Source organism: Sus scrofa, chromosome 9, assembly GCF_000003025.6.
Source record: "Sus scrofa isolate TJ Tabasco breed Duroc chromosome 9, Sscrofa11.1, whole genome shotgun sequence".
Taxonomy (NCBI): domain Eukaryota; kingdom Metazoa; phylum Chordata; class Mammalia; order Artiodactyla; family Suidae; genus Sus; species Sus scrofa.
The window spans coordinates 121,633,512-121,645,651 of NC_010451.4; the positions used below are offsets into that span (position 1 = coordinate 121,633,512).

General features: G+C 36.1%; 1 protein-coding gene across 1 annotated transcript in view; it reads left to right on the forward strand.

Annotated features, from left to right (window-relative positions):
* Window positions 1-12,140, forward strand: part of CEP350 (centrosomal protein 350) — a 154,187-nt gene that overhangs the window by 42,838 nt on the left and 99,209 nt on the right. The window contains 5 exon segments of the mRNA XM_021063750.1: window positions 481-602; window positions 3,847-4,484; window positions 4,487-4,906; window positions 6,574-6,724; window positions 9,553-9,722. Coding sequence (XP_020919409.1) covers window positions 481-602; window positions 3,847-4,484; window positions 4,487-4,906; window positions 6,574-6,724; window positions 9,553-9,722 — 1,501 coding nt within the window.

A 12,140-nucleotide genomic window follows, 5' to 3' on the forward strand; every position in this document is an offset into this window, starting at 1 on the left:
AGCTTTATTTTATTATCTGTGCTGAAATTTGAGAATATCCTACTTTAGTGTGCCAATTTTGTGAGTATTGCTGTTTTTAAGGATAATAAGAATAGCATTTGAGTATGTACCATGTGCCATATATTATTTTAAAGACTTTAGGACTTAAGTGTCAATAAATCCTCAGAACCCTGAGAAGGGGAAGTGCTACTGGTTTTTCCATTTATTAGGTGAAAAAAACTGAGGTTTAGAAAGAGTATTGCTTCCTCCAGATTATGCATTTACCATTATTTGCCCTTGTTGGATTTGAGGTGTAATTTTGCTGACAACTGTAATGGCTGTTTTTAAGACAAACTAAATTTAAATTGGTTTATTTGAGAGCAAAAAGCTCCTGCACTTTATGATCTTTTAAAGTTGAAGTGACATAATACTTACTTTCTGTGTTCCTTGAATATGTCTTTGTGATGGCAGTCAGATAAATTTGATGTCCTTTTCTCCTAGACCAGACCAGGGTATCAGCCATCTGGAGAATCTGACAAAGAGAACAAAGTACAGGAACGTCCCCCAAGTGCATCTTCCAGTAGTGACATGTCTTTGTCAGAACCTCCACAGCCTCTTGCAAGGTAAAAAGGGAAGAATGAAAGATGGTTAAGGTTCTCTCTTTTCTTGATATTTAAAATAGTGGTCTATGCTCAGTGAATTTTTTAAATTGACCTTCTGTGTGAATGGAGGTTTATTTAGAAATTGGTTAATATCCTCGATGGGTACTTAAGTGTGGAATAATCTATACTTACTGCATGCCCTATTCCCTTGTTCAGCTTTTCTGTTGTTCAATTTCCAGTGTAGGTGTCATTTCCTTCTGGGGGATCACCTGCACTTGGAAGCACTCTTGTCTTCTCTGACCTAAACCCATGATAAAAATTTGTTGGATAAATGAATCACTGTGGAATTAATATTTTAAAGCATTTATGTCGAATACTTTTTTTAATGATATTTTTTTATTTAGGCTGTCACTTATTGCTTTGAAACATTAATTCATTGGCACTCAGAAAAAGCAGATAAAAATCTTGGTAGGGTTACCATCAAACTAAGAGAAAAGACTAGAAATACATCAGTGTGTGTTGGATAATTTTTAAAACGCATTTCTGTATTTATTATATTCAGAATTTCTTCATATGTCTCATATCAACAAATCTTAACATCTTAAAAACTAGATTTAGATGTGCATATGAATACATGGACAAGGACTTGGGATTTGATTTGAATTCAGATTGGTGATTGAAGGCTATTTTACTTAAATAAGAAAAAATTTTTTTTGCTGTAATATAGTGTTTGCACTAAAGTAAAACAAAAACTATTTGTGCATGAAAGTTAAGAAGATGATTTTCAGATTATAATATGGTTATAAATTATACTTTGAAATAACCATTTTAAGAAAAGAAAGACTTTGAAATTCTTCTTTGAGAATGTATTTTCCGGTTTGGGTTAATACTTCTAGTCCTCTCACCCCCTTGCCATCCCCCGCCCCAAGAGAATAATAATATTGATAAAATAGCTAACATTTATTGTTTGTTAGGTTTCAGGCACTGATCTAAGTACTTTGCATGTATTATTTTATTATTTATTTAATCCTTGTAATTCTTTGAGTTATCTCAGTAACTTTATGCTTAAAAGTACAGGATTTCTTTTCTCTTCATGTTCCATCATTCTCTGTTAGCTACCTTGAAAACTCCAAATTATGTATCTGACCTTGAGGCCTTGAAGAGCCAACTCATAAGTCACTTCACTTGGCTAGCAGAGTTCATTGTTTCTTATCTGCACCGTCCTGGACTTTATTTATTTTTGTATTAATGCTTCTGACATCATATTGTAGCTGTTTATTAGTCTCTCATCCCTGCTAGATCTTCTGAAACTGAAGAGTAAGAATTAAGTGTTAACTGGATTAAGTCTTTCCATTTTTGTTTACCGTCACCATACAACCTGCCAGAAAATTGCCATTCTGGTTACTTGAATTTCAAGATCTTGGATTTTTACTCAACACTACCTTTTCATTTATAATTTCCTTTGTATTTCTGTTAGTGCCAGCTTAGTTTGGGCTAATAACCTCACCCCTTTTTTACCTTTGTAATAATCTATATTCTGTGGAGTAGAATTCACTAGTCTTCCTTTATTCTATTTCCATAGCAGTCCTTACATATAAAAGACTGCTACAGCAAAACCTCCAACCAGCCCTTTCATGACATGCTTTTCAGTTCCCTTATCACCTTGGTTACCCTTTTCAAGATGATTTTTTTGAACTTAATTGGTAGAACTTCACATTTATTCATGCTAGTTTGGTTTAAGTTTGCAACCTGTCTAAATAACTTTGAATCATAATTTGATAATTTGTTGGGTTAGCCACACCTCCCAGCTTTCTGTCATCTACAAATTTGATAAGCATATCTTGATGTCATCCAGAAGTAATAGACAAGACCAAGGACAAAACCTCAGGTTATTTTTTCTAAGGATCTTCTTTTTTCCCCCCATTTTTGGCTGCCCTACAGCATATAGAGTTCCTCGCCAGCTGTGGCAGTGCAGGATAAAGATCTTCTTAATAGTTAACACCAGCCTTTAATCATTATGTAGTATTCCTTAATATACAGAGTGTCTGTAGTCTGGAAATAAGTGAATTGTATAATGTCATCTAAGACAACTTTATTCTGTTTCTAGACTTTATGGACACCCTATCCTGTATTGTATATTTCTTATTGGTACTCATAGTTTCTCATTGATACTTGTTTGGTGTTCATCAATTTTTCTAAGAGCTAGATTTTATTAATCTCATTTTTTTAGTATGTACAGTGTTAAACATAACTGGCATTTATTAAATATGTATTGATTACAATAATATCATGCCTATAATCTTAAGCATTTCTCTCTTATATAACATTATTTTTGTATGTGTGTATGTATGTATCTATCTTCTATCTACCTATCTACCTACCTACCTATTTTTTAGGGCCGCACCTGCAGCATATGAAGTTTCCAAGATAGGGGTTGAATCGGCATGATCCTAGCTGTGTCTGTGACTTTCTCCACAACTCATGGCAGCGCCAGATCCTTAACCCACTGAGTGGGGCCAGAGATTGAACCTACCTCCTCATGGATACGAGTCAGTTCATTACCACTGAGCCACAGTGGGAACTTCCTGTAACATTATTTTTAAAGGGAAAAGTAGAGCCAATATTGTAAAAAATGTTGCCCACAGAGTTTTAAAGGTTATAATGCCTTCTCTTTAATTAATTGCTTTAAAAAATATATCTTAGTTGAAGAAAGCAGCTTATAAAACAGTATGTATGATAAGATTCCTTTTTTTTTTTTCGTCATTTTAGGGCTGCACCTGCAGCATATGGAGGTTCCCAGGCTAGAGGTTGAACTGGAGCTGCAGCTGCTGGCCTACGCCATAGACACAGCAATGCCAGATCCGAGCTGTATCTGTGACCTACACCACAGCTCATGGCAATGCAGTATCTTTAACCCACTGAGCGAGGCCAGGGATCAAACCTGCATCCTCATGGGTACTAATCAGATTTGTTTCTGCTGAGTCACAACGGGAACTCCAGGATTCCATTTTTGTGATGATAACAAAACCAAACACAACGTACACATAGAAAAATGTTTGGTGAGATACAGTTCTGAATGAAATAATAATGTTGCCTCTTTCTCATTGTTTATTATGAGTGATCTTTATCCTTTTTATTCTTTGTCTTCCTTTTGTTTAAATTAGCTGTGCACTACCCTTATAAATAGAAAAAACAAAACTTGAAAAAAATGTGGCTTAGTTATGAGGTCCTGTGTTAACTAACGTATTGTGACTTTCATTTCCAGAAGGGACTTGATGAATCCTACATGGATGCAGCCTGACAGACTGAGTCCAAGAGTCCTTCATTCTCAACCACAGCCTCTTGTTGGAACAGCAGGAAATTTACTTTCCCATCTCTTGAGTCTAGAGCATATAGGAATTTTGCATAAGGATTTTGAATCTGCGTTACCAACTAGGAAGAATCATAATATGGCTTCAGGACCATTGACTTTTACACCTCAGCCATATCTGACCTCACCAGCTGCTCATCCAGATGCCTTGTTAAAACCTAATGCTAGCCAGTATAAGAGTAAATTAGATCGTATTGAAGCCTTGAAAGCAACAGCTGCATCTTTGTCAAGCAGAATTGAAAGTGAAGCCAAGAAATTAGCTGGGGCTAACATTAACTATGGCTCAGTATGGAACACTGAGTATGATGTGCAGCAAGCACCCCAAGAAGATGGACCTTGGACCAAGGCTATAAGTCCACCTGTGAAAGAAGATGCAGAAGATGTCTTCTCTGCTCGAATTCAAAAGATGCTGGGAACCTGTGTATCTCATGCAACTTTTGATGATGATCTTCCTGGTGTAGGCAACCTTAGTGAATTTAAAAAGCTTCCTGAGATGATTAGACCTCATAGTGCCATATCAAACTTCAGAATGAGATCCCCGGTCCCAAACCAGCAGGGCTGCTGGCACAGTTGTGTAAGAGGCAGGCTGACTCTTCTGGCTCTGATATGCAAGCTTGTTCTCAAGATAAAGCCAAAGTGTCCCTTGGTTCCAGCACAGATTCAGTCAGTGAGGGGCCTCTTCTTAGTGAGGGGAGTCTCTCTGAAGAAGAAGGAGGCAGAGATGGACGGTCCCCTTTGAAGTTAGCAGAAATCTTAAAAGAAAAGGAATTCTGTGCTGAAGAAAGAAATGCTTATGAACCCATCAAAGAGTTTCAGAAGGAAGCTGAAAAATTTTTGCCACTCTTTGGGCACATAGGTGGTACACAAAGCAAAGGACCATGGGAAGAATTGGCAAAGGGAAGTCCACATAGTGTCATTAATATTTTTACAAAATCGTATAAGTTATATGGAAAAGGTGAGAAAAATGACTAAGCCTCATAATATTGTGTATTAAGATAAATTATTTCATAACTCTGTACAAAATAATACTTAATACAAATTTTCATTGTTCATTCTGAGGTAATAGAGATTTATTATTGTCCGAACTAGTCCAAATCATCTGCAAGCTTCAACTAGAGTATTGTAATTTAATATTTAAAATTGTATTTTTCAGCTAAAACAATAGCTGATTGGTAGTTACAGAAATTTTGGTCTAATTTGGAGAATTTCATAGTGATGTTCACGATTGGTACGTATCAAGTGTATAGTATGTTTTCTGTGACCAGAGTTATATATTTAGATGGAAAAATACGTATACTTCCTAAATACAGTGATTTGTATGTGAATCATTGGGATATAGTGGTTAAGAATTGAGGCGGCAACTGTAGTAACATTTTAATATAGAAACAAATCTACTACTCTTTGTCAAAATTAATTTTTAAAACAGATTTTGAATAGTAATGTAGCTATCTATGTATTTGGGTCTTGAAACAGTAATTTCTAAAGGTCCCTTCTTATCCCCGAAATGCTGCAGCACAGCTTTACTTTTCTGTGATGGACTCAAATTCCTTCAAGTCCCTTTCTCTTTGCTTCTTGCCATGGGTGATTTATACTATAACCTTAGAATTCCCAGGTTGGAGAGAGATTGAGCACTGAGTCAGCTGTGGATACTGTGGTTTTTTAATTTCCATTCTACATAGTGAACAGTTTATCTGACAAATGAATTTCATCTGTTCATCTTATGCTTAGTTGCGTGTAAATTACATTTTTCTAGAGTTCATATTTAGCCACTTCATTATGATCTTGTCCAGACCTGTATGTGATATTGATCTCTTTTGTTTAATACTTCTATAGGTGGTAATTTTAAAGTGCTTTGGATATTAAAGTTCTTTTGATGAAAGCAAAGTGCTTTTAATCAATACCCTCAATTGTTTTTTATAAGAAAATTGGATTTGTTCCTAAATCCTTCTGTTACATTTTCATTAAAATACTATAGTATACCGAAATATTTAGAATTGAAATGATAAATTATCTTGGATTTGCTTCAGAGTAATCTTTGGGGGAGTTACAGGTGGAGAGAATAGGAAGTTTAACTGAATCTAGATTGATCATTTATTGATAATTGTTAAAGCTGAGTGATGCGATGCATTGATTTCATTATATGATTCTCTCTACTGTCATGTATGTTTGAAACTTTCTCTAATAAAATGTTAAAAGTGTATTGTTAGATAAAGGCATTTCCATTGTGGCTCAGGGGTTAAGAACCTGACACAGTGTCTGTGAGGATGTGAGTTCAATCCTTGACCTTGCTCAGTGGGTTAAGGATCCAGCGTTGCTGCAAGCTTGGCGTAGGTTGCAGATGTGGCTCTGATCTGGTGGTGTGGCTGTGGTGTAGGCTGGCAGCTTTAGCTCCAATGGGCCCCCTATCCTGAGAACTTCCATATGCCTCAGGTGCAGCCCTACAAAGAAAAACAAAAACAAAAATGTGTTGTTACACATAGAGATAACTTGAAAAGAAGCACTAATAAAAGCAAACTAAAATTTACCTAAATCCGGTTGCTAATCACAGTGTTGTAGAATGCTTTGCTTGTAGTGTTAAAAAAATTTTGTTTTAAAACACATTTCAATTGTTATTTTTGACAGGATTTGAAGACAGGTTGGAAAGAGGAACATCAGTATCGCGGCCTTTGAACACCATCACAACCCCTCTAAGCAGCGTTTCATATGAAGATGATTTTGTCTCCTCTGCAGGGAGTGGGACTTTGACAGAAAAAAAGTCAGCTCTTGAACCCAAGTAAGATGTTAACAATATGGAGTAAAATCCGAAGAGTGAGGAAAATGTACAAATCAGAACTATGTTTTGTATATGTCAAGTTTTGGTGGTTTAAAGATAATGTAGAGGCTGCGTAGCATAATGGTTATTAAGAGCATGGGCTCTAGATTGAGACTGTGATTTAAATACTGCCTCTTCTGATTATTAGCTGTTTGTCTTGGGCATATTGGTTAATTTCCTTGCACCTCATTTTCCTTATCTGTTAAATATTCACTGAAATACAAAGGGCCTGGCACATAATAAGTAAAATATAGGTTGTAAAATCAATCTGTGAATCCCTAGTAAAGGTTAGTATTGGGAAAACTATTCCATGGTATATTAACTTGAGATGATTAAGCAGTGGTTTTCTGTGATAGATTTGAAGATAACTAATAGATCCTTGATTCCATGATCCTAAGTAGTCAGTAAATTTTTTTTATAATTGGGATAATATATAAAATTGTGCAAATCTTTGAAAAACAACAGTGTTATAATGTTAATATTTATTGAACACTTAATGTACAAGGCACTGAGAGGACTGGGTGGGCTTTACCGGTATTAACTCGTTCTTATAATATGCTGATATGATAAATATTGTTACTATTCCTACTTCAGAGAGAAAACTAAAGTACTAAAGTCATTTCTTATGCAGGGTCACATAGTGAATTAGACTTTGCTAGAGAGAATTTCCTCTCTAAATTTTGTTACCATATAAAATAATCTGGGAGTTACTCTCATGGTGCAGTGGAAATGAATCCAACTAGGAACCATGAGGTTGCGGGTTCGATCTTTGGCCTTGCTCAGTGGGTTAGCTGTGGTGTAGGTGCGGCTTGGATCTGGCGTGGCTGTGGCTGTGGTGTAGGCCAGCAGCTACAGCTCTGATTAGACCCCTAGCCTGGGCTCCATATGCGAGGGTGTGGCCCTAAAAAGCCAAAAAGCCAAAAAAAGATAATAATCTGGGAGTTCCTGTGTGGCTCAGTGGGTTAAATACTCGATGTAGTGTCTCTGAAATGCAGGTTTGATCCTCGCCTTGCTCAGTAGGTTAAGGATCCAGCATCGCTGTGGCTCTGGCATCAGCAGGCAGCTCCAGCTCGGATTTAACCCCTAGCCCAGGAACTTCCATGTGGTACAGATGCGGCTGTGAAAAGAAAAAGAAAAAAAAAAAAAAAAAAAAACACATACAGTTGGAGTTGCTGCTGCGGCGAAATGGGTCAGCAGCATCTCTGGAGTGTTGGGACACAGGTTCAATCCCTGGCCCAGCACCATGGATTAAGGATCAGGCATTGCTGCAGCTACATCATAGGTCGCAATTGCAGCTTGGATCTCATCCCTGGCCCAGGAACTCCATGTGCTGAGGGTGGCCAAAAAAGAAAAAATTAATTAAGAAAACTCTGTAGCTACTCATATAGAATATAATTTTCTTCACAAATTATAAATTGTAATGCATATAAACTTATTGGATATTCTTTTAAAAATTAGTTATATCTAGTTGGATTAATGAAAATAAGTATTAAAATTATAGCGGGAGAAGTATAAATTTTGAGCTAAAAAAAGATTTTTTTTTTTTTTTTTTTTGCTTTTTAGGCCTGCACCCACAGTATATGGCGGTTCCCAGGCTAGGGGTCAAATAGAGCTGTAGCCACTGGCCTACACCACTGCCACAGCTACAGCAACACCAGAACCGAGCCACGTCTATGACCTACACCACAGCTCATGGCAAAGCCAGATCCTTAACCCACTGAGTGAGGCCAGGGATTGAACCAGGATCCTAGTCGGGTTCATTAACCACTGAGCCACAGAGGGAACTCCTGTTTTATTTATTTATTTTTTTGAAAAGGTTAATTTTTAAATCAAAACTTGTAAGGATTTAATTATGACATTTAGTATACCAATCAATATGATTTATTACTTTATTTCTAGATTGAAGTAGAGCATATTAAATTATTGTTCTCCGTAAGAGTATCAGAAGGAAAATAGAGAGTTCCTGTTGTGGCTTAGCGGAAGCAAACCCAACTAGTATCCATGAGGATGCAGGTTCGATCCCTGGCCTTTCTTAGTGGTTTAAGGATCCAGCATTGCTGTGAGCTGTGGTGTAGGTTGCAGACATGGCTCACATCCTGTGGTTGTGGTAGGCCAGCAGCTGCAGTTCTGATTTGACCCCTATCTAGGAACTTTATATGCTGCATATGTGGTCCTAAAAAAGAAAAAAAAAATTTTATAATATATCAAATTATAAATTTGAATAGAAATTGAGGCCACATTTTTCAGTATCCAGCATTATACTTTTTTCTCTTATGAGTCTTGAGTTACCCATTTTTACTAGTTCCACTTTAGTAAAAAACTGCCGGAGACAGTTCCCGTCGTGGTGCAGAGGAAACGAATCCGACTAGGAACCATGAGGTTGCGGGTTTGATCCCTGCCTCGCTCAGTGGGTTAAGGATCTGGTGTTGTCATGAGCTATGATGTAGGTCGCAGACACGGCTTGGATCCCACGTGGCTGTGGCGTAGGCCCGCATTGTAGCTCCGATTAGACCCCTAGCCTGGGAACCTCCATATGCCGCAGGTGTGGCCCTAAAAAGACAAAAGACAAAAAACAAACAACAATAAAAAAACTGCCGGAGACTTTTCTCAGTAATAAATTGAGCCATAGGGAATAATCCAGGCTTATGGTTATAGGAAAAGAATTGGAAAGCATCTTTGATAATAGTTTTCTCCTTGTGTCTAATTATATTTTAGAATATCTGTGTATTTAGCTCTGATTGGACACTTTTTATTTCTTTCTTTAATCGCTATTCCTTGTTTTTTGATAGTGTTGGTAGTAACAGTTTAGGTATTCAGGAGGACCATTCTAGCAGAAAGTCTGCCTGTGATCTTTCCTCTGTGGATGTTACCTCCCAGCACTCATCAGGGGCCCAGTCTTCTGCATCATCTCGTTCATCTTCTTCTAAAGGAAAGAAAGGAAAAAAGGAAAAGATGGAATGTAAGTGGAATTCTACATTTTTTTTTTTTTCCCTAACCAGTGATTTTTGTGGTAGTGATCTAAATTATGATTTGGTTCCATAAGTTAGATGAATTTCTTTATGATAATAATTTAATAGGCTTTCATATTTATCATCACAATATCTTTTGATGTATAACATAAATCTTTTGCTCAATACAAAAGGAATACATTAATAAGATAAAAATTAAGGATTATAGATAAACAATCAAACAAGAAATATAAATCCCTATTGATTCTTCTGCTCAGAGATAACTACAATTAATATTTTTGGTGCCCGTTTTTCCAGTATATACATAAAACCATGCATATTCCCACATACATCCTTATTTAAAAAACGGAAGTGAGGAGTTCCCTCCTGGCTCAGTGGATTAAGGATCTGGTATTGTCACTGCTGTGTTTCTGGTTATAGCTGTGGCATGGGTTCAGCCCTGGCTTGGGAACTTCTACATGCAATAGGCAGGGCCAAAAACAACAACAAGTGGCATCATATTGTTTTGTAAGTACTTTTTAAACTTTATATTGTGTACATTTCTGAGTGTCATTAAATGTAATACTAAAATTTCCTTATCTATAAAATAAAGTTGCTAATAGAAGCTTCATATGATAATTTTGAAGCTGACATATGTAATGTGTACATCTCAGTACTTGGCACAGTAGCTGTCCCTTTGGCACTCTTATTTTTGAGTGCTTGAGTATACCTTTCAGTCCCCTTCTACTCTTGGTTATAATTTGCTCTGTATACTTAAGATGACAAGATATACTGATTAGGCAAGGGCCTCTTAGCTCACAGGATGGTGCCTAGGGAATGATTTTGCTTCCAAAATTATTTTTTCTAACAGTAAAAATTGCTCATTGAGTTTAAAAAAGAGAGAGAGAGAAGGAGCAGGAATCTATAAATATAGAAAACCTATTTAAAAATTTTAAATCACCTAAATTCTTCCATCTAGAGATAACCAATATTAACATTTTTTAGATTTTATTTTATTGTGGTAAAATATACTGAACATAAAATAACAGATCATTTTACCTGTTTTCAAATGTACTGTCACAGAGTTGCACAACCATCATCATTACCCAACTCCAGAACTTTTTCGCCATCCCATGGTGAAACTCTGAACCCATTTAACAGTAATTCCCTCTTCCTCCCTTCCCCCAGTCCCTGCTAACCGGTGTTTTCTTTCTGTCTCTATGAATTTGACTACTCTAGATACTTCATATAAGTGACATCATCCAAAATTCATCCTTTTGTGTCTGGCTTTTTTCATTTGGCATAATGTCTTTACATCCATGTTTTTTATAGAATGTGTCAGAATGTCTTTTGTTTTTAAGGATGAATAATATTCCACTATATGTATATACCACATTTGGTGTATTCATTCATCAGTTGATGGACATCTTGGGTTTTTTTTTTACCTCTTCGGCTGTTGTGAATAATGTGGACATAACATTGCTGTACAAATACTGTTTGACTTACTACTTTCAGTTCTTTATATTTATACCCAGTTATAGACTTGCTGGATCAAAAGGCATGTCTATATTTTTTTTGAGGAACTACCATACAGTTTTCCATGGCTGCTGTAACATAATACATTCTCACCTGTAATGTGCAGGAGTTCCATTTTCTCCACATTTATGCGAACACTTGTTTTTTCCTGTTTTTTTTTTTTTGGCTTTTGTTTTTTTAAAGACTTAGATATCCTTATGAGTGTGAAATGTTAACATTTTTAGTAAGAATCCTTCCAGATGATGGGTAGACATATGTAAATAGAAAATGTTACATGTATGAGATCACAGTTTTGTTCTGTCACTGGGTTGCAGATACCTTTCTGTTAGTGAATATAGATTACCCATTGTACCTACCTAGTGTTCTGTTATTTGAATATATTGAAATTTATTTAGCCAGTTCCCCATTGCTGGATATTTAGGTTCTTTTTTGTAATATAAATACTGCTGCATTGAGTATCCTTACAAATGCATCTTTATGCATTAATCTGGTTTTTTTTCCTTTAGGAAAAAATCCTAGAAGTGAGATAATGGGAGAATGGTATGCCATGCTTAAAATTTGGATGTATTTTGTCAAATAGCTCTTCAGAAAGCTATTGCTAATTTAAACTGTTTACTTCCAATGTAAGAGTGCTAGGAGAAGTTGTTTTTTAATCATTAACCTAGTATAACTCTGTTGCAGATTCTAAGTGTTCTGAAAGTCTTCGGCAGGAACATTAGATATCATTTCATCAACACTACCCAAAGTGTATCATTTCTTATGAAATACTGATTCAGCACAGTAGGCTGTTTCATAGGTATTCTGAGGATAAAAGAGCTCCATGTTTCCATAAACTTGGGAAATACTTTTAGAGTGAAACAGACTTTTTTCTCACAAGATTCATAAACAATTTT